Genomic DNA, 22,044 nt, shown 5'->3' on the forward strand with positions numbered 1-22,044 from the left:
TGTTCACAGAACCTCACCTGTGGGCTCAGTGTTCACAGAACCTCACCTGTGGGTCCAGTGTTCATAGTACCTCACCTGTGGGTCCAGTGTTCACAGAACCTCACCTGTGGGTCCAGTGTTCATAGTACCTCACCTGTGGGTTCAGTGTTCACAGAACCTCACCTGTGGGCTCAGTGTTCACAGAACCTCACCTGTGGGTCCAGTGTTCATAGTACCTCACCTGTGGGTCCAGTGTTCACAGAACCTCACCTGTGGGTCCAGTGTTCATAGTACCTCACCTGTGGGTCCAGTGTTCACAGAACCTCACCTGTGGGTTCAGTGTTCACAGAACCTCACCTGTGGGTTCAGTGTTCACAGAACCTCACCTGTTTGCATGTGCTTGTGGCTTGTAGTGCTGAATTCTGCTCCCTGCTGAAAACTGCTCCCCTTGCTAAGTCAGCCATAAAGAGGACAAAGGTCACCAAATTCACCCTGTCACACCAGAATAGTTCCAAATGTGAGCTGCTAAAGTCATCTCACTCCTTTAGCTTCAGAAGCTAATTCCGATGGGGGGATGCAGTTTTTAGCAATATCTGATGATGAATTCTGCTCCTGCTGAAAACTGCATCCCCAGCTGTGGGTGATGTAGTTTTCAGTAGTATCTGTTTATATTATTATATATTTTGTGTGTTGTGTATCTAAGATTTAACTTTAGAAAGTTTTACATACCTTACAGTTTGCACATTCTTTAATATTAAACAGATAAAAAAAAAAAAACAGAACTGCAATATCTTACAATATTATTAATAACTTACTTGCTCCACAGGTATGATGGTGTTCAGAGGTTGAATAATTCACAGTTCATTTCAGACCCCACAGTCAGAAAGGAGAAAAAGTTGTCAGGGTGAATTCAGTGCACATTGTTCTCTTCATGGCTGATTTAGGAAGGGGGGGGCAGTTTTCGGCAGGAAGTAGAATTTGGCACAACATGGCTAACGCTTAGCACAAGCTAGTGAGTTACTGATGTTAGCCTGTGTTCAGTGACAGACATGGGTGATTCTTGCATTTATGTTAATACTGTCAACAGAAGAAACACGCCAAAGGACTGTACAATTAGCAGGGCTACTGTAATTGTCTTAGTTGGATGTTCAAATGGTGATTAGAATTTCAGAATATTTCTCTGTTTCTCTTGTGTATTTTTCGTGCCTAAAAATGGAGCTGACCTTTGGACTGGGATGGTTCAACAGGACAGGACTGATGGGAAGAACACAGAGGATGACAGCAGACGGACGGATGGACAGACAGACACAGGCTGGGACTGGTCCACTTCCTGTCCTCATCTGCTCTGTTCCAGTGGACATGTGCTGCTGGAAGTCTGTGGGACTGACAGGTGCATTATCACTCACAGTGTTTGTCCAGTTCAGTTCCAGCCCAGACTGTAGGTGCTGCTGAAGAACCGCAATAGTTGTGTGTTTGTTCTTAGTGTCAGTGTCCAAATACAGTCTGCTCGAAACTCACTGGACTTGAACCAAATAGATCACATACTTATGAAGATACAGACTTATGAATGAACTTCTGAAGCAAAATCTGGGCTGAATTTTGTAATAATTTCAAAACAAACAAGTCAGTCTCAATCTAAATGTAACTTGATAGACTGTAAAGTGACAGTTGTTTTGAATTCAGTTCAGACTTTAAATGTTGGTCTGGTTCCAGGTTCATGTTTTAAAACTGGCCTGTGTCTGCTGTTGGAGTGGTTTGAATGGGATGTGGAGTTCAATGCTAAATATATTGTCGTTTCTGAATCAAACCCAGTGGTTCATGGTGGTAGGAACGTCTGTACATGAAGAAAAAAAACTCTTTACTCTATATGGAGAGTGGACAGTTAGAGTTCAGGGGACAACAGTGGGCTTCTTCAGTGGAGCACAGTTGGAAATGGACCAGAGTCTGGACTCATTATTCAGGGGTTCAGGTTTACACATGTCTGCTACCTGTCAACAAATCCAGGCTGTCAGTGTCTGATGGTGGTTTCACTGCAGGACACACGTCACAGCCTCATGAGTCTGACCAATCTAATGCACACACCAGATACATTGCATATTGGCTAAAATTTCCTTAGGGGGTCAAATGAGTGTCCATTTTTGTCAAAAAAAAAACAGTTGTCCTAAAGTCATAGAAGTGTGTGTAAATAATGCTAATCCATTTGTGCACAGACTACTGATATTCTCTGACAGTGGAAGCTCTATTTTCATAAATATTGGATTTGGAATAGCACGTGTATGTGAAAACTTTTGCTGGTGGACGGACGTGACAGTGGACAGACGTGACATTACCCATGATGCTCTGGTCAGTCCCAGTACTTTATTAGGAATAAACTTCTAGACTTCCTATTGCTAATTGTGCTCTTCTTCATAAATGTTGGTATTGTGGATCTAAAACAATCCCAGCTGACACAAAAACACTAAATGTGTCAGTGGACGGATGTGACATGGTTGTTGTGGATCCCATCATACTGATGCTCTGCAGCCATGTCAGCGTTTACACTAATGATCCCTGTGCAAAAACTAGGAGCACTATTATTTATTGGATAGTTTAGCATCAGACTAAAGAGGAAAGAACAATCTAGAATTGTTCTTTGTGTATAAAAATGCTTCTTATTGTAAAAGTGTTGATGTAAACAGTGCTGTGTGCCATTCTTCATGTATGTATTGGTGGAACAGAAGCAGGATGGATCAGCACCATACTCCAGATTGAACCTGTACAAATAAAACATGTGATATGGAGGAGAGAATCTGGGAAGAAAAACTGGGGAATCCAAAAGAGAAGATTTGTTTTTCAGCTCAGTTCAGTTCAAATAGAACTTGTCCATTTGTGACATGAAAATATAGCATTAATTGTGCTGAAATGGTTCATTTTGGAGCTGAAAACATAGTTCATATGAGCATCAGCATGTTGAACAGAACTGAAATCCTGTCCATTTGAACAACTGTCATTTACCAACACAAAGTTCCTTTGGATTCACTGAGACTGATTTAATATGAACACAGACACAAAGAAGAGCTGTGAGCACATTTTTTTTTTTTAAACTTAATTTTTATTAAATTTTCTCTTTTTTTTCAGTACAGTACAATTACACATTCAATTACACAGTTCAATTAATTTCTTTTCCCCCTACACAGCTGCAAATATATTCTCATACACCTCCACAGACACATATAATGAAATTTAAGAAAGCAGTAATAATTATAGCAAACAATGATTACTTCAAAAAACAAAAACAAAAAAAAAAATAAATAAATAAATACAAATAAAAAAGGCTGTAGATATAGATCTTCGACAGAGGTAGATTGACAGCACTTTGATAACATGGAGTGTTCTTGCAACACCAGTAAATATTATTGCAGTAGTAAAGGTAACATAGGTTCCCATCTTTTAGTAAATATGGTTTTCTGAAGCCGGAGCAGGTGTGTGATCTGCTCCATCTGGTAAATATCCCAAACTTTTTGAATCCATGTATTATATGAGGGAGGTTCTGGTTTCATCCAGCTGATGGTTATAGACTTTAAGGCAGCGGTGAATAATATATTCAAAAGGTATTTATCTGCTTTTCTATCCAGACCTTCAGGTATTACTCCCAAAACTGCCACTGTAAAGCTTTGTGGGATGTTCATTTTAAAAACCTCCTTCACGGCATTGAACACCTCCCTCCAAAACACACATAACTTAGGACAAACCCAAAATATATGAGTGTGATTAGCTCTATGGGCTCCGCAGTTCCTCCAGCATGAGCTGGGATGTTGGGGATCCATTTTAGACATTATTTCTGGTGTTCTGAAATATCTAATGATTATTTTCCATTTGAATTCCCTCCATGTATTAGAATTTGTAACCAGATGTGCCTCCGTACATACATCGCGCCAGTCATCCTCAGATATGTCCACGTTCGCCTCTGCCTCCCATCTCCCTCTTATCTGCGAGGAGTTATTTTGATTCATAAATAAGAAAATATTATACAATTTAGAAATTACTTTCTTTTCTCCATCACCAGTTTGTAACTCTATCAGATACTTTTCTAGGGGTGAAGGTTTTGCGAATTTATCCCATTCCTTGTGAGTCATCAGAAAAGTTCTAAGTTGCAAATACCTAAAAAAATTTGAACTGGGGAGATCAAGTCATCTTTCAACTGCTCAAATGTCTTAAATATCCCACCATCAAACAGCTGATGCAGGTAAATCAATCTCTTTTCTGACCATTTTTTAAAGCTGTTGTCTAGATTATTGGGTGTAAAAGATTTCATGTAGCCAATATTTATCAAAGGTGAAATTAGTTTTGGGAGCTTAAATGCACACTTTATTTTATTCCATATTTTAAAAGTGACCCTGGTCCAGTCGGACATCTCTCCAGTGGGTGCATCTAGAAAGGGCATGCTTTGTAAGGGATCTTGACATTGTTGTTTTTCAATATTAACCCATCGTGTGTTTGTGTTGTCCTGAATCCATCCTATCAAGGGTTTCATTTGTGCAGCCCAAAAGTAAAATTTTAAATTTGGTAGGTTGAGGCCTCCACTGGACTTTGATAATTGTAGAGTTTTAAGTCTAATTCTAGGACGCTTATTTTGCCATATGAATTTTGACAACATTTTATCCAAATTGTTGAAAACAAGCTTAGGAATATCTATGGGCAACATCTGAAATAAATAGAGAAGTCGTGGCAGAACGTTCATGCGGATGCTTTCAATACGTCCCAGCAGAGAAAGAGGGAGCACAGACCAACGATCCAGGTCTCCTTTTATGCACTGGATTATTTTGATATAATTAGCATCATAAAGGTTCTGTAGGGATAAGGGAATAAATATACCAAGATATTTAATACCATCACTGGGCCATTTAAAACCAGTCTGAAGTTTTACGTTTTGGGGTATCTTGCCATTGATGTCCATAGCCTCTGTTTTATCAATATTTACCTTATATCCTGAGTAGTATCCAAATTCATTAATTAAAGTCTTAAGATGTGGTATTGTAGATGCCAATTCTGTTAGATATAGCAATACATCATCTGCATATAGTGACAATTTATGTTCCTCAGTATTTATCATAATTCCTTTTATGTTAATATTATCTCTGATGAGTTGGGCAAATGGTTCAATGCTGATGGCAAAAAGCAATGGTGACAGAGAACAGCCCTGTCTACAGCCGCGTTCCAGTTTAAATCTCTGTGATATATAGCCATTGACTTTAACGGAAGCCTGGGGGTCTGAATAGAGTGTTTGAATCCAGTTTATAAAGTTAGGTCCAAATCCAAAGCGTTTTAAAGTTTGAAATAAAAATTGCCATGACACACGGTCAAATGCTTTCTGAGCATCCAAAGATAAAATCATTGACTCTGATTTCTTATCTTTTTGATATGATATTATATTCAGCAGACGTCGTAAATTATCCCCATAATATCTTCCAGCAATGAATCCAGTTTGGTCAGGATGAATAATTTGAGTTATCATTTGGTTGACTCGTTTAGCCAATATTGCTGTCAATATTCGCACATCTCCATTTAGCAGTGATATTGGTCTATAGGACTGGCATTCGGTCGGATCTTTGCCCTCTTTATGTATTACTATGATGGTTGCATCTGTCCAGGAAGGTGCCACGGTTTTAGAGTAAAGTGCGTAGTGATATGCTTTTAACAATAGGGGGGAAAGTATATCACTAAAAGTTTTATAAAATTCATTAATGTAGCCATCTGGCCCTGGGGTTTTATTATTTTTTAGTGTTGAGATCACCTGCTTGATCTCCCATTCTTCAAATGGTTTATCTAGATCCCTAGCAGTCGTTTCAGTCAATTCTGGTAATTTTATGTTTTTTAAGAAATCTGCAATTTTTTTATCATCAGTGCAAGTATCTGTATTTTTATATAGGAATTTATAGAAAAGTGCAAAGGATTCTGCTATTTCATCTGGTTTTGAAACAAAAGTACTTTGTGATTTTATTTTTTGCACTATATTAGATGACTTTTGTTTTCTTAATTGGAAAGCTAATAATCTGCTTGCCCTATTGCCGTGCTCATAATATTTTTGTTTGGTAAATCTTAAATTTCCTTCAATCTTATCTGATAGTAGACTATTAAGTTCTCTACGTGTTGTATTTAATTGTTTTAGTAAACTATTTGATGCAGACTGTTTATGATTATATTCTAATTCTTTTATTTTATCTTCTAATTCTCGCTGTTTGGCTTCCTTCTGTCTTTTCCTAGCACATGTAAATGAAATAATGCGACCTCTAAGGAATGCTTTGGCACAGTCCCATATAATAAGGGGGGATGTTACCGATGAAATATTAGTGTCCATGTAATTCTTAAGCTCTGTTTTGATGAAGGAGTTAAATTCTCTGTCATTTAGGAGGGATGCATTTAGTCTCCATTGTTTAGAGGATGATCTCTGGCCTATATCCCACTTTAATTCTATAGGTGCATGATCAGATAATGTAATAGGTAGTATTTTAATATCAGATATTCTATATTGGTCTTTCTTAGACGTAAAGAAATAATCAATTCTTGAATATGATGCATGTCTGTTTGAGTAAAATGTGAAATCTCTACTTCCAGGGAATTTGCTCCTCCATACATCCACAAGGCCAGCCTCTGCGCATTGATATTTGAGCATTTTACTCATTTGGGAAAGGGTAGCTTTAGAGGGGGGTTTCCGGTCTAACATATTAGACATTACACAATTAAAATCTCCTCCTATCAAAATTAGTCCAGTGCTATATTGTAATATTTTATTAAATAGCGTTCTAATGAAGCCAGGATCATCTTCATTCGGTGCGTATACATTAATGAAGGATACTTTTATGCCATCAATCAGTCCATTAACCAAGATATATCGGCCCTCAGTGTCCTTATGTGCAGAAGTTTTTACAAAATTGACATGTCTATGTATGAGTATAGATACCCCCTTTTTCCTCCCAGAGTGATGCGAGGAATAATATACTTTATCTGCCCACGACTTTTTTAGCTTTTCGTGTTCTGCATCAGATAAGTGGGTTTCCTGTAGGAAAGCTATCTGACAGTTGACTTGTTTCAGTTGGTACATAATTTTCTTTCTCTTAACAGGACTATGGAGACCTTTAACATTATAGCTTATAATTTTGAGTGTTCCCATTAATTAAAGAATAGGATTTGTGGATAGATTTCCCAGTATTGACAACCATGGGATGGAGATGGGAAGCAGAGGCAAAAAATTTGTGAATATAGTATATGTATGGAGGTGTAAGTTCTAAAGAGTGGATTTAGATAATAAAACCAAAGGTAATGAAGTAAATGTAAGTTACTAATACAGCAGCAGAATAGCGTTTCTATCTCAGCATAGTCAATATCAGACCAAGTAGGGGAAAAGAAAGATAACCTTCTTGTACTAATGATTAAGGCAGGGTCCCTGGGGAACAGAGGGACCAGAACTAACAAAACAAGAAAACAAACAACACTAACATTAGCTGACATTAGTTAAACAGCAACGTAGTGGTGGACTTAGTCCCTAGCCACTAAACAAATGGCAAGAAAACAGTCTCAGATGATAAAGACTGTCTACAAGTGTGCGAAAAAATACTCACTTGTGCTCCTGCAGAACAAGCATCAAGTTAAACAGCCTTACATTATGAAAAGGCTACCCAAACATGACATATGAAAATGTTACTCCGGAAAACAAACGTTCATCGTTCAGCCTTCTTCAGGCTCTGTGCGTAGTTTCTCTGTGAGCACATTTGAGCCAAGAGTGTGTGCATTAGATTGGTCTGCTCTATTAAAATATTCAACAATGAATTGTATTTGATGACTCTTTGTGCTTTGAACTTTCTCTTTTGGAACTGTGACTTTGAAAGGTGCTTTATAAATACTGTTTTTTGTCCTTATCTGTCTGTGTCTTCTATGGTGGGCAGGGATAAACAGAAGGTCAGCGGTGGGTCCGTTGTGGTCGATCCTGTGCTCAGGCTCGGACTCGGTGATGACATCCTCCCACTGGACTGGATCACCTGTCACACATACCTGGACTGGATCACCTGTCACACATACGTGGACTGGATCACCTGTCACACATACGTGGACTGGATCACCTGTCACACATACCTGGACTGGATCACCTGTCACACATACGTGGACTGGATCACCTGTCACACATACCTGGACTGGATCACCTGTCACACATACGTGGACTGGATCACCTGTCACACATACCTGGACTGGATCACCTGTCACACATACCTGGACTGGATCACCTGTCACACATACCTGGACCACCTGTCACACATACCTGGACTGGATCACCTGTCACACATACCTGGACTGGATCACCTGTCACACATACCTGGACTGGATCACCTGTCACACATACCTGGCTCAGTTCCTTGGCCCACTGGACAAATGGATCCACAACCTCAGGGCTGTGAAGGACAATGGTAAGGAATGGGGATTTAGCAATTTACTATTTACCTTTTGTCACTGAGGGGTGATTGAACCTAAAGTAACTTATAAAACCTAGTTTGGAAGGTATTTGTAAGTACTTTGAAAAACTCAGTTTTTTCTTTTAAACATTATTCTACCTGTTACCAAATGTGTGTAAAGCACATGTACAAATGATAAGTTGAGGCATAATATTGTTAAAATTGCACATATTTTTCTTACAAAATTTCAGTTTTTTTCAGGTTATTCACATGTTTTTGTGAAAAGATAGTTTGTAAATGTCAATATTTTCATAATTTAATGTTTGGGTTTTTTTTTTATTCAAATGTTTATTCAGAGCAGTCTTATAAGATATTATACAGGACATCAATCATACAAAATACACTGTTTTGTTTTTTTTAAGAAGAAATAAAAAGGGTATCAATAATGCTCACTGAAAGGAAGAAGGAGAAAAAAAGGTAGTATAAGTAAATTAAGTATGTAAAAAATGGATAGCAATAATGATATTAATGAGCCTGTACACATAGCCAACCACACTTCTAGGAAAAAAGACAAAACAAAAAGATAATTGAATGTTTTTATTGGACTACAACAAAGAGAAAAATATTGGTTCTATCAACTTAATGTTTTCACTCGTCTGTTCATTGACCAAAAACACAAAAGCATGACAAATGGACACACGCACACAGTCCACTTCCCTTTTCTAATTCAGATTATTTCTAGAGTAGATGGTCTGAATCTTTCTAGTGGATCTACCAGCCATGTGGAACCAGTGTAAACAGACACTCCTCCCTCACAGATAACTCCACCTCTTCCCTCTAGTTACCTGTAAACAGACACTCCTCCCTCACAGATAACTCCACCTCTTCCCTCTAGTTACCTGTAAACAGACACTCCCCCCTCACAGATAACTCCGCCTCTTCCCTCTAGTTACCTGTAAACGGACACTCCCCCCTCACAGATAACTCCGCCTCTTCCCTCTAGTTACCTGTAAATGGACACGCCCCCCCTCACAGATAACTCCGCCTCTTCCCTCCAGCTGCCTGTAAACAGACACTCCCCCCTCACAGATAACTCCGCCTCTTCCCTCTAGTTACCTGTAAACAGACACTCCCTCCTCACAGATAACTCCGCCTCTTCCTCTAGTTACCTGTAAACAGACACTCCCTCCTCACAGATAACTCCGCCTCTTCCCTCTAGTTACCTGTAAACAGACACTCCCCCTCACAGATAACTCCGCCTCTTCCCTCTAGTTACCTGTAAACAGACACTCCCCCCTCACAGATAACTCCACCTCTTCCCTCCAGCTGCCTGTAAACAGACACTCCCCCCTCACAGATAACGCCGCCTCTTCCCTCCAGCTGCCTGTAAACAGACACTCCCCCCTCACAGATAACGCCGCCTCTTCCCTCCAGCTGCCTGTATTTGTTGAACAGTCCAGCCTTCAGCTCACACAGACGAGGTCATGAGGACCATAGAGCGGCTCACTTCACTGGGTCTGCTGGCCTGGTTCTGCTGCCTGAGTGCAGAGCCCGTTCAGGGGGGGAAGATCCTGGTTATGCCTGTGGACGGGAGCCACTGGTTAAGCATGAAGATCCTGGTGAAGGAGCTGAGCCTCAGGGGACATGAGGTGGTGGTGCTGGTGCCTGAAAGCAGCCTGTTGATCCAAAGCTCGGACACTTACAGGACTGAGGTGTTTACGGTGTCCTACAGCCAACAAGAACTGGATGGAAACTTTAATGAGCTCAGGAAGGGAATATTCAACCCACCATCATCCATAGGTCTTCTTTTTGAAGTGCAACTTTTGCTGAACTTCACTGATCTGCAGGTGAGAGGGTGTGAGAGTCTGCTGCACAATGAGGCGCTGATGAGTCGACTGAGAGCAGAGGGTTTCCATCTTGTCCTCACAGACCCCTTCCTCCCGTGCGGTCCCGTCCTGGCTCGTCTGTTTTCTGTTCCAGTTGTTTATTTCCTCCAGACTCTTCCATGTGGGTTGGACTTAAAGGCCAACCAGTGCCCCACTCCTCCTTCTTATGTTCCTCAGTTCAGCTCTGGGAATTCACCTGACATGAACTTTCCACAGAGAGTCAAGAACGTGCTCTTATCTTTTGTGGAGTCCTACTTGTGTAAACTGATTTATGCCAACTTTGACAATCTTGTCGGTAAATATTTAGAAGACGGTATGACTTACAAGGAGCTCATCAGCCACGGTGACATTTGGCTTGTTAGATATGACTTTACCTTCGAGTGGCCCAGGCCGCTCATGCCCAACATGGTTTTAATTGGAGGAATCAACTGTGCAAAGAACGCCCCTCTGCCAGCGGTGAGTGTGTGTACGGTCAACCACAGTGGGGTCACATGGTCTTTATAATAATAATAATAATAATAATAATAATAATAATAATAATAATAATAATAATAATAATACATTTTATTTATAGGCACCTTTCAGGACACTCAAGGTCACCATACAAAGTTGTTAAAAATAAATAAAACACAATTAAAATTACACATATGGGTCATTCCATCTCAAATCAACCAGCTTTCAGGAAGTGCCCCACATGACCCCCTCAGAAAATTCTGAAAAATTCACACTTATTCACCTACAGATAAACGAACACATCCAAAATTTTAATGTCATATCTGTAATAGTTTAGCAGATACAGCCCTTTGAAAATTAATGTTTTTTTTTTTTGTTTTTTGTTTTTTAATTTACAAATGTGCTTTTGGTCCAACTTTGAGCAGCTCTATGTCCTTAGGTATTCAACCCACACTGCTGAAACTGACTGTCTGGGCTGAAACCCCCTGAAAAGACCAGATTTAGCATCCTAATAATTGTGTGTGCCTTCATGTTTGGTCCATGAGGCCTTGAAATCAGGCCCAAAGGCTCATTCTGCAAATGTCCTCTCTCTTCAGACTGTCACTGTGACAGAATGGATGAATGGACACGCCTCATTTTTTTTACATGGATTCTTCTGGTGCAGATGCAACAATAAACTGCAAAAAGACCACATTTATATGAAAAGTGTTGCTGTGAGGTTATGAATAAAATGGTTTGATTTCAATTTTTCACAAAAATACTCTTTATTCGAGCACCCAAATGACCATGTGGCCAGTTAATGAACATTTTGAAATTTCTACCATGTCTTCATATACGTTTCAAGATGTTGTGCACAAAATTTTAGCTTTGGGATAGAACAGGTTCTATTATTAATATTTTTTTGAGTGCATGACTATTTTCTTCAAATTGTATCCAAACGTAGGTGTAAATGTCATTTTAACAGTAGAATGGCATTGATTATTGCACAAGTTCGGATAATACTGCAGATATTTGAACTATGGTGTGGAACTGCAGGATGGTTCAGATAGAAGAATTCTAGATTTCCCAGAACTGGCTCAGGTTGATGCCTGTAGTAGAGACTTCTGGGAAACTGAATGGAGCTGGTCAGCTGACCCAGTTTCACCAGGGTCAGTGACAGAAATGGAGCTCAGATTTCCCAGAATTTTTATGATGCTGTCCAGACTAATTCAGATCAATCCAACAACACATTTTCCTCCATGATGAATAAGTTTGTTCAGGATTATGAATAGAATTCCCAAAATTAGGCTGGACAGCATCATAAAAATTCTCCTCAAAGTTGGCTGAAAAGCAAATTTGCAAAATAAAAAAACAAACATTAATTTCAAAGGGCTTTATCTCCTAAACTATTACAGATATAACATTAAAATTTTGAATGTGTTCGTTTATCTGTAGGTGAACAAGTGTGAATTTTTTCAGAATTTCCTGAGGGGGTCATGTGGGGCACTTTCTGAAATCTGGTAGATTTGGGATGGAATGACCCATATACACGCATAAAACACATAGATACATAAAATGACAGTAGATAAAAGTGAAATTATGGAATTGAGTAGGAATGTCTCAATAAAGTCTTAAGCAGGGATTTGAAGGCAGTAATAGAGTCAGAGTTTTTTTATGTGTTTATGTTAAACTAAGATGAACTTAAACCCCAAAATCTTTACATTAGTGAAAAACCAAAGTGTTCACAGGCATCACAAGCTCAAGATGCATTTAATGATTTTATTTTTAAAGCTGTAACACATCCAGTAAGGTGAAAAGTTGCTTGTAGAAATGAACCTGAAGGGATTTGTCATTCATTCATCTGCAGTTGTAATCTTTTTATTACTCTTACATTGTACAGATCAAAGGGCATTGACTTTGGCTCCAAAGTGAAGCCAGTGCACTAGTATTTAATGCCACTCAGGCCAGTGTGGATGGTTCCTCAAAGCCCTGTCCTCCGTAGACATACAGTCAGTTCCAGAAGTGGTGGACCGTTTGTCACTGTGGTGTTGTGTAGATGTAAAATCACAGAAATAAAACCAACATGACAACAGCCAGATCATACATTTTTGGCTCCAACTTGACAGTTCACAAACCGATTTGTGACATCACAGTTCTAATTATGTTCAGTCTATGGTACGGACCAAGGTTATTATGGTTAACGAAAACTAATGAAATGATGAAAACTAGAACTGAAAAAAACATTTTCGTTAAGTGAAATAAATAAAAACTATAAATAAAAGAAAAAACAATAACTAACTGAAACTGTATTGTGTGTTTACAAAACTAACTAAAAAGTATAGAAGTTATGGTTAAAATTCCCTTCATTTTCATCTTTGTCAGATTGATATGAAATCAATTTATTTCGCTCGTGCAATTTAAGGTGACGGCACTTCACGATCCGCCTCTTCTTGTCAGTTGTCATATACAGTCGTCTTCTGGTCCCCACTCTACCTGGAAACATGGAGACTAAAGTTGGGAGAAAGCAGCAGAGTCCTGTCTGGGATTTATTTGAATATAAGAAAAAACTAAACATTTAGGTAAAAAAAAAAAAACCGAAAACTAATAAAAACTAGCAAACCTGCTCTAAAAACTAATTAAAACTAACTGAATTAGAGAAAAAAAAAAGTCAAACTTAATTTAAACTGAACTATAATGACAGATCCAAAACTATTAGAACCTTGGTCCAGACCACATGCCTGTAGAATATTTTCATGTGAAGGAAAATTAATTCCATGCATCAGTCTGTTTAGTCAGGGAGGTGTAGCTATAGAACTGCAAACAACATGAGCATTATCAAGATGGAATTGAAATGTTGTCTTATGTGTTTTCTGTAAATTCTCTACAGGACTTGGAAGAGTTTGTGGACGGTTCTGGAGATGATGGCTTTATTATCTTCACCCTGGGTTCTATGGTGCCCAACATGCCTGAGGAAATAGCTAAACAGTTCTTTGATGCCTTTCGACAAATTCCTCAAAAGGTAACAGTAGCCGGGCACTGAACAGTTCACTCATTCATTCCTTCATTTTGTGAATCACTGAAATCCTGGAGCCTATCCCAGCTCTCACCCTATGGGTCACCAGTTCATCGCAGGGCTGACATACAAACGAAACCCCCCCAACCCTCTGCTGTATAATAAAGCAAATAAACGACACAATGTACAAAAAGATAGCAACTTTATTTTAGATGATCGATATGAACTGAATTTGAGCTTGAATGTCTATTAATAATGTCCAAAAAAATAGATGTTTCATTTGGACAAGTGATAAAACTGATGGAACACCTCAAATCCATAGGGTTCTTCCCCTAGGGGGGTCCCCTATGTTTGTGCTAAAGGGGGATAGTTATCTCATTCACACCAAGGAGATCCGATAGTCTGAATAATGGCAGAAAAGATGTTAGATATTTGTTAGACGATCAATATGAACTAAGTTTGAGCTTGATTTTCCCACTATTTCCTTCATAATATAAAAACAAACCCACATTTTTCAACAGAAGCTCCCCCAACCATTTGGAAAAAACACCCCCCTGGTGTCCAAATATGACATCATGTAAACTCAAGGTAGTGTCATGAAGAAATAGAACTGTTGGACAGTGGATGTGAACTCAGTTTGAGCTCCATGGACCTGATAGTGTCAGAAGAATGAACCCATTGAACCCTAAACTCCACCCAGTGACTGAAAATGAGCCCATATGAACTCTGGATGGTAGAACAGGGACATCTGGAAGAACAGCAATGTGAACCAAGGTTATCGTTAATGAAAACTAAGGAAATGACGAAAACTAGAATTGTAAAAACATTTTTAACTGAAATAAATAAAAACTATAATTAAAAGAAAAACCATAACTAACTGAAACTATTGTGTGTTTACAAAACTAACTAAAACGGATGAAAATTATGGATAAAATTCCCTTCGTTTTCATCTTTGTCAATGTCAGATTGATATGAAATCGATTTATTTTGCTCTCGCAATTTTAGCTAGTGGCACCATATGATATTTAAGGGTCCGTCACTTGTGTTCACTTGTGGTTTCCAGTCGTCTTCTGGTCCCCACTCTACCTGGAAACATGGAGACTGAAGCAGCAGAGTCCTGTCTGGGATTGATTTGAATACGACCACAGAGAAGAAGAGAAAAGAGACCACTGAACTACAACTGAACTACAACTGAACTACAACCAAACTAACACTAAGCATTTAGAAGAAAATGAAAACTAATAAAAACTAGCAAATCTGCTGTAAAAATGAATTAAAATGAACTGAATTAGAGAAAAAAAAGTAAAAACTAAATAAAACTAAACTATCATGAATAATCCAAAACTATTAGAGCCTTGATATGAACCACATTTGATCTCAATCGGCCGATTATTGATGATTTATGTCCAAAAAACTGATGTTGAACTACAGTGCCCCCATGTGGATGACTGATAATACTGATAGAAGCTGAAGTCGATGCAGTTCTTCCGCTATGTTGGTTATCAAGGAGAAGAAATCTGACCAAATCTGGCCGAGTTCTCGACAAAACCCCGAGGAGATCTGGTGGATCTGCCCAGGGTTCTCCTTCAATGAGTCACAAAAAAAGTGAAACTTTAACCAGTTCACTTTGTGAAATACCTAAACCTTTAGATGTAAGTGTTTGACACAGATGGTCATGTTTTCTGCACTGCAAACATTTACACAGGAGCCTTTGATCCAGTTGAAGTGTGGGACTTTGACCTCAGATCTACTGTGGACGCTTCTGACCAGTCAGGACTGAGTTTGGACAATGAGGCCCATCCCAATCCACCCCTTAGCCCCTCCCCATTGGCCCTCCTGTTTTACCCCTTTCCTTTGGCCCTCCCCCTTACCCCATCCCTCTTTGCCCTTCCCCTTACCCCATCCCCTTGGCCCTCCCCCTTACCCCATCCCTCCTTGCCCTTCCCCTTACCCCTTCCCCTTTGCCCCCCCCCCCCTTTACCCCATCCCCTTGGCCCACCCCTTTCATCACTGCTGCTCTGTTTTGCTGTGTTTACCTCCATCTGACCGTTCCATGATTGGAACAGAATTATGGCAGATTTCTCAGACCTCAGTGTTTGGAGTGTGCTCCTGGAAAACCTACGTTTGGAGGGTCAAACAGCCCCTCCCCCTTGGCCCCTCCCCTCCAACTCATTGAGAATCGGGACACCCCTACCCCTTCACGTGAACACGCAATAATTTATATCATTTATATTTCAGGTTTTGTGGAGATACACTGGAGTTCCCCCCAAAGACATACCAAAGAATATCCGTCTTATGAAGTGGTTACCTCAGAACGACCTCCTGGGTGTGGTGTATTTTATGAAATTATCAAATGATCGTGAGGACACTGCAGCATTTAGAATGATCTAAAACTGGGATTTCCTGTTTCCTCAGCTCACCCCAAAGCTAAAATCTTCTTGACTCATGGAGGAAGTCACGGTGTATATGAGTGCATCTGTAACGCTGTTCCCATGGTGATGTTTCCACTGTTTGGGGACCAGGAGGACAACGCACATCGCATGGTGGCCCGAGGTGTCGCAGAAAAACTGAGTATTCATGATGTTACGACTGAAGCACTGCTGACTGCGATAAAGAGAATCATCCACGACAAAAGGTGAGACAGTGGACACCATGGAAGTATCAGTAGGATAACAAGTAGGAAAGGACGGAAAATGAAAGCATATTAACCCTTTCATGCATGACTTATGAGAACCTTAGGCAAGAGTTTTTTCTTGAGTGTTTTTATTCCCCCTTAGGCAGGAAAAAAGCAATGTGATTGATTTTTTTTTTTTTTTTCATGGAGTTACAAAAATGTCCATGCATTTAATTTTTGAAGTAAAGAGGCGTGTGTTTAAAACCCAATATCAGAAAGTACGGAAGAGAATTAAGGCCACTGGAAAAAAAAAAACAATAAACTAAGGTCCAATATGTATTTCTTATTATTATTATGACCAAAAAAAGTCAGAATTCTGGAATTAAAGTCAGAATTCTGAGAAAAAAGTCAGAATTCAGAGAACAAAGTTAGAATTCTGAGTTTCAAGTCAGAATTCTGAAAAAAACAAACAAAAACAAAACAGAATTCAGAGTTTAAAGTCAGAATTCTGACTTTTTTTCTCAGATTAATAATAATTAAAAAAAATTACACCTTTTTCATTTTCCAGTGGCCCTAATCCTCTTCCATAAGAAAGTGATATGAAAACAATGAAATAAAAACATTTTTAATGCAGCTAATCTGATGTTTTCTGACATTTTAACGTACTCTAATGCTAGTTATTACTCATTTCATGGATATAACATGAAAAAAACCCTTTGTGTCTAAGAAACAACAAGTGGTTTCCACTCAAACATGTCAGTGCAGATCAGGTTTATCAAGAACAGCAAAGTTACAGTAATGGTCTGAATGTCAGTGTATTATTATGGGATGGTGCATTAGCGTCCACTGTGTTGGCTGATATGGAACTGAAAGAACCAAACCCATGAATATACAAGAGAACAGCTGCAGAAGAACTGACCACTGGAGTGACCACAGGAGTGACCACTGTGCATGAAAGGGTTAAATGTGTGACTGTAGTTTGGTGTCAGTTCCAGTCCTGGTTCACCTCAGGTCCCTCCATCACAGGTGTGGTTTCTCTGTTTGCATTGGTCATAAAAACAGCGGAGCTTATCTGGCTTCACCTTTACCCTCCTGTTAGTTCCACTGTGAAGGCTGGGCTCCTTCAAACATTTGTTCAACTCTTTGAAACGTTCTGGGTCAAATCAGCCAAAGCAAAGTCAGCATGAGCAAGTGCAAACACACGTATCAGCTGATAAAACCTATAAAGATAAAAAATATAATTAATGACAATCAGTGGAGCACCTTTGCTTCAGTAAAAGTACAAAAATACTCATTACACTTAAACGTCCTGCATGAAAAACTCCACTGAAGTAAAAGGTATTAGCAGCAAAATGTAGCGAAAGAATTGATAAAACCTATACTTTTTATTGTTTTAAAAGACAATAAAAAGTCTGTTATGAAAAGACTATAGTTTTTATTGCTTCCCTGTTGTAATGCTTTTAATCTTTTATGGAAAGCACTTTGAATTGTCTTGTACATGAAATGTGCTGTATAAATAAACTATGCCTTGCCTAAAGCCTATAAAGATAAGATAGTCACAAAAAATCTAATTAATGACAATCAGTGGAGGAGAAAGTCTGTCAATGCTTTACTTTTTAAACGCTATCTTTATTGAACTTTATATTACACAATAATTAACAATATACTCAGCATAAAGCAAACAATAAGCAACATATTCCCCCCAAATAAATAAATGAATGAAAGCAAAAAAAAAAAAGTAATTAAATAAATAAAAAATAAAATAAACATAAACAGACAGCATACAGCTCCATAAATCAGCACCACTGTCAAAATTAATTGGTCTCATATAAGGATGTAACAATTACCGGTATAATGATAAACGGTGGTAAAATCACAGACGGTTAGTATTACTGTTTAAATTCTAATTCTCATGATAACTGTGTTTGATTACCGCACTTTTAGAGGAAAAACCCTATGTAAAGATCTGCTTTTATGTCAAATATTTGAGTATAGTTTGAATTTATTACAATTTGAATTTTCTATACCAAATATTTGAACCAATATTCACTTTTAAAGTCTTTGAAAAGGTTCATTAAGCATCTGTGTTATTTATGTAATAAATTATATACATTTTTCAAGTTGGATTTTATATTTTTTGTGTTTTCTGTCCTTTTCTGTTTTTATAGTAGGTTAAAGTGAAAAAATAACAGATGATACAGATGAAGTTGTGCTGAAAAACCAGATTCCAAACATGGGTATAGTAAACATTTGTTTCTATAGTATATAAAGGCCAAATCAAAAGGACTGAAAAACAGACAGAATAGACTCAGACCACTAAGGGTTAATATGTGAATGTTTCTGACACAGAAGGGACATTGTGACTATTATTTTATTTTATTTTTTTAAATACAACTTGGTTCAGTTCTTTCAGTGTGTGTATCAGTACTTTTTGAACATTTTGAGCACAATTTCAATAATACTGTGATGATAACGATGACTGTGATAACTGTGGTCACAATAACCGTGATCTGAAATTTTCATCTCATTACATCGCTAGTCTCATAACATCTGAGAAACTCAGTTAAAGGTGACCATATATCAGTGCTTTACTTCAGAGGATCAGTCCAGTAAAGCAGAAATAATCTGTACATTTATTTGATCCTTCAGTCTGAATTTGATCATATAAGACATGGTTACATTATTTTTCGGTGCATGTGGATAAAGACTGAACGTCTCTGTATCCAGAATGAACACATCTGTTTTCAGTTTGTGGACTTTTCTCTGATCTGTGACTTCTGGTGACACACTGAATGACCTGAACATTTAGTGAAATTAAACCTCGTGACAAGTTTGGAGGGAAAATTACTTTGATAGAGACATTAACAAGTCAGATGTGGAAAACATCAGAGGGTAACTGGTGGTTCGTCTGTCTACATCAGTTCTGTCAAACTCCTGTTAGTTCAGTTCCACATTCAGCCCAGTTTGATCTGCAGTGGACCGGACCAGTAAAATAAGAACAGCGAAAACAGTAAAATTCTATTCTGATCAGGTTTACATCTGCAAAGTTTCCTTAAAAATCTGAATAACATGAACAACTTGAATTGTCTTAAAAAAAAACAAGTGCAATTTTCACAATATTCTGCCTCAGTTTATCAGTTTATCATTTACACACGTGCGTTACAATCACACAAAACATTTAGTAACAGACAGAATATTGGTAAAACTGCCTTTATTTTTCTTCAGACATTTCCGTTTGTTTCATATTTGTTTTTGTTTGTTCACATTTTTTTTTATAAAAGTATAGTTACCTCCGCTAAGGAAGTTATGTTTTTGCCAGGGTTTGTTTGTTTGTCTGTTTGTTTGTTTGTTTGTTTGTTTGTCTGTCTGTCCGTTAGTGTGCAACATAACTCAAAAAGTTATGGACAGATTTTGATGAAATTTTCAGGGTTTGTTGGAAATGGGATAAGGAAGAAATGATTACATTTTGGTGGTGATTGGAAAATTTCATCAAAATCTGTCCATAACTTTTTGAGTTATGTTGCACACTAACAGACAGACAAACAAACAAACAAACAAACAAACCCTGGCAAAAACATAACCTCCTTGGCGTGGGGGGGGGGCCTACGTGGGGAGCCACTGATCAGCCTTGGCGGAGGTCTGCGCTCTCTGAGTGCTTCTAGTTTGGTAATGTAAACATTTTCATGTAATTTAACTTTCCTTACACCAAAAAACAAAGAGAAAGTTTGGGCTTGTCATCATTTATAGATTATAATGATCATATTTGACTGGTTCTGACCCACTGGAAATCCAATTGGCCTGTATGTGTGTGTGTGTGGAACCTGAATTAAAAGGATTTTCACACCATTGACTGTTCATATCTTCAGTGTAATTTTTGTATTTCACAAATTCATTCCTTTGGTCAGATTGGACCCTTTGGTGGGTCGGATTTGGCCCCCGGACGCATGTTTGACACCTGTGCTCTTGTGTTTCCTGTGTAGTTACAAACAGAAGATGGTGCAGTTGTCTCAGATCCACCTGGACCGTCCTCTTCAGCCTTTGGACTTGGCTGTTTTCTGGACCGAGTTCGTCATGAAACACAAAGGAGCTGCACATCTGAGGGTGGCTGCTCATGACCTGAACTGGATCCAGTACCACAGCCTGGACGTCCTGGGCTTTTTAGCCCTGGTTCTGATCACTGTTCTGGTTCTGACGCTAAAATGCTGCTGGTTCTGCACCCGCAGCTGTTTCAGAAAGAGGACAGAGAAGAGGAAGTCCCAGTAGTTTATCTAATGATATTTAACAGCAGAAGTGACATACTGTGTTTAATGAGAGCTTCCACAAACACGTTATAATTAGGGCTGTGGATCGGCAAGAATCTGGTGATACGATACAAATCACAATACTAGGATCACAGCACGATATATCACAGTATATAATGATACTGTTAAAAAGGCCCTTTTTTTTTTTTTTTTTTTTGAAGTTTTTCCTGAAAGAATTGAATTACACCATAAATCTGCACAAATCCTAAACACATTTGTATTTGATCCCAACAGGATCTAATGTTCTATCACCAAATGCTCAACCTGTGTTCAAACTGAAATTCTGTTTTCCAGACATTCCAGTTTCAGATCCTGTTCAAATGTTCAGATTCTATTAGTTCACAACTAACATCAGAACAGGATTTGAGTTCAATCCAAACAAAGGAACCAACATCTGCCTCTCAGACAGAAAAAAGTGCTTTTAGGATGATTCAGATAACCATTATTTAATAAAAGTGTTAAATAATAATTAATAAAATATAAACAATATAGAAAAACTAAAATGAACCTCCACACTATCTGCATTTGAATAAATACCTAAAAGTGTCGCTACAGGGCTTTTTAATATCGATACAGTATTGTGAAATACTAAAATTAGGAAAATTGTATTTGTTGTATTTAGTGATAAAGGTGTAAAAGCACTGAGGGGTTGGATGAAATCAGTTTATTCTTCTTCGTATGTACTTGAAGATAGATTCTGTTCATTTAAATGTTATTTTGTTTTTGTCTGAATTTGCTTTGTTTTATTTTGTTTCTTTGCATGTTCGAAATAAATAAAAAGAAAATAAATAAATAAAATGAAATATTGCGATATATTGCTGAACCAACCCTAATTATAACATCTAAAAATAGAGGAAAAAAAACTAGACTTGCTTTTGTTATATTTTATTGATTTATATTCTGTGGTATGGTCTATTTGCCTCTTTTAAACCTTTTTTTTTTTTTTTAACCACTCATTTACTATGTTTCTTTCCTATCTTTTCTAAATTGCTGTTATTTTCTTAGTTTTATATGTGAAATTGTTTTTAATGTTGCTGCTTTTCTGAAAAGATTTTGTATCTGAATGGGACTTTCCTGGATGAATTAATGATAAATAAAATCAGACGTTCTAAACAAACAAAAAAAAAAGACTCATAAAAACTGGTGTATGATCAGTTTGAAGGTACTGTATAGATTGTATTTTGGGTAAAATGTCGACTGAAAAAACACTGGCATATCTTTTTAGCTCTTGGAATAACATGGCACTGATAATGATTGTATAAAACAATCAATAAAAAATGTATCTTAAAAAATAACAGGTTAAGGTTTGGATTGGACTCAGCGTACCAGATTTTTTTTTTTTTTTTTCACACCAGCTACGAGTGTTTGTTCAGAATCTGTCTGAGGATCAGACTGT

The 22,044-nt window shown here is 38.0% G+C and overlaps 2 protein-coding genes across 2 annotated transcripts; both read left to right on the plus strand.

Moving 5' to 3' along the window:
* The first annotated feature begins 730 nt into the window (after positions 1 to 730).
* Positions 731 to 8,421, plus strand: LOC115412791 (uncharacterized). Its single transcript, XM_030125452.1, has 2 exons — positions 731 to 1,369; positions 7,902 to 8,421. The coding sequence occupies exons 1-2, from the start codon at positions 1,215 to 1,217 to the stop codon at positions 8,419 to 8,421; spliced, it is 675 nt and encodes a 224-aa protein (XP_029981312.1). The 5' UTR covers positions 731 to 1,214.
* A 1,465-nt stretch (positions 8,422 to 9,886) lies between these two features.
* LOC115412231 (UDP-glucuronosyltransferase-like) lies at positions 9,887 to 20,778 on the plus strand. Its single transcript, XM_030124614.1, has 5 exons — positions 9,887 to 10,744; positions 13,608 to 13,739; positions 15,972 to 16,059; positions 16,149 to 16,368; positions 20,328 to 20,778. Exons 1-5 carry the CDS (start codon positions 9,887 to 9,889, stop codon positions 20,608 to 20,610), a joined length of 1,581 nt encoding a protein of 526 aa, XP_029980474.1. The 3' UTR covers positions 20,611 to 20,778.
* The last annotated feature ends 1,266 nt before the right edge of the window (positions 20,779 to 22,044 follow it).

This window comes from Sphaeramia orbicularis, chromosome 21, assembly GCF_902148855.1.
Source record: "Sphaeramia orbicularis chromosome 21, fSphaOr1.1, whole genome shotgun sequence".
NCBI classification, from domain to species: domain Eukaryota; kingdom Metazoa; phylum Chordata; class Actinopteri; order Kurtiformes; family Apogonidae; genus Sphaeramia; species Sphaeramia orbicularis.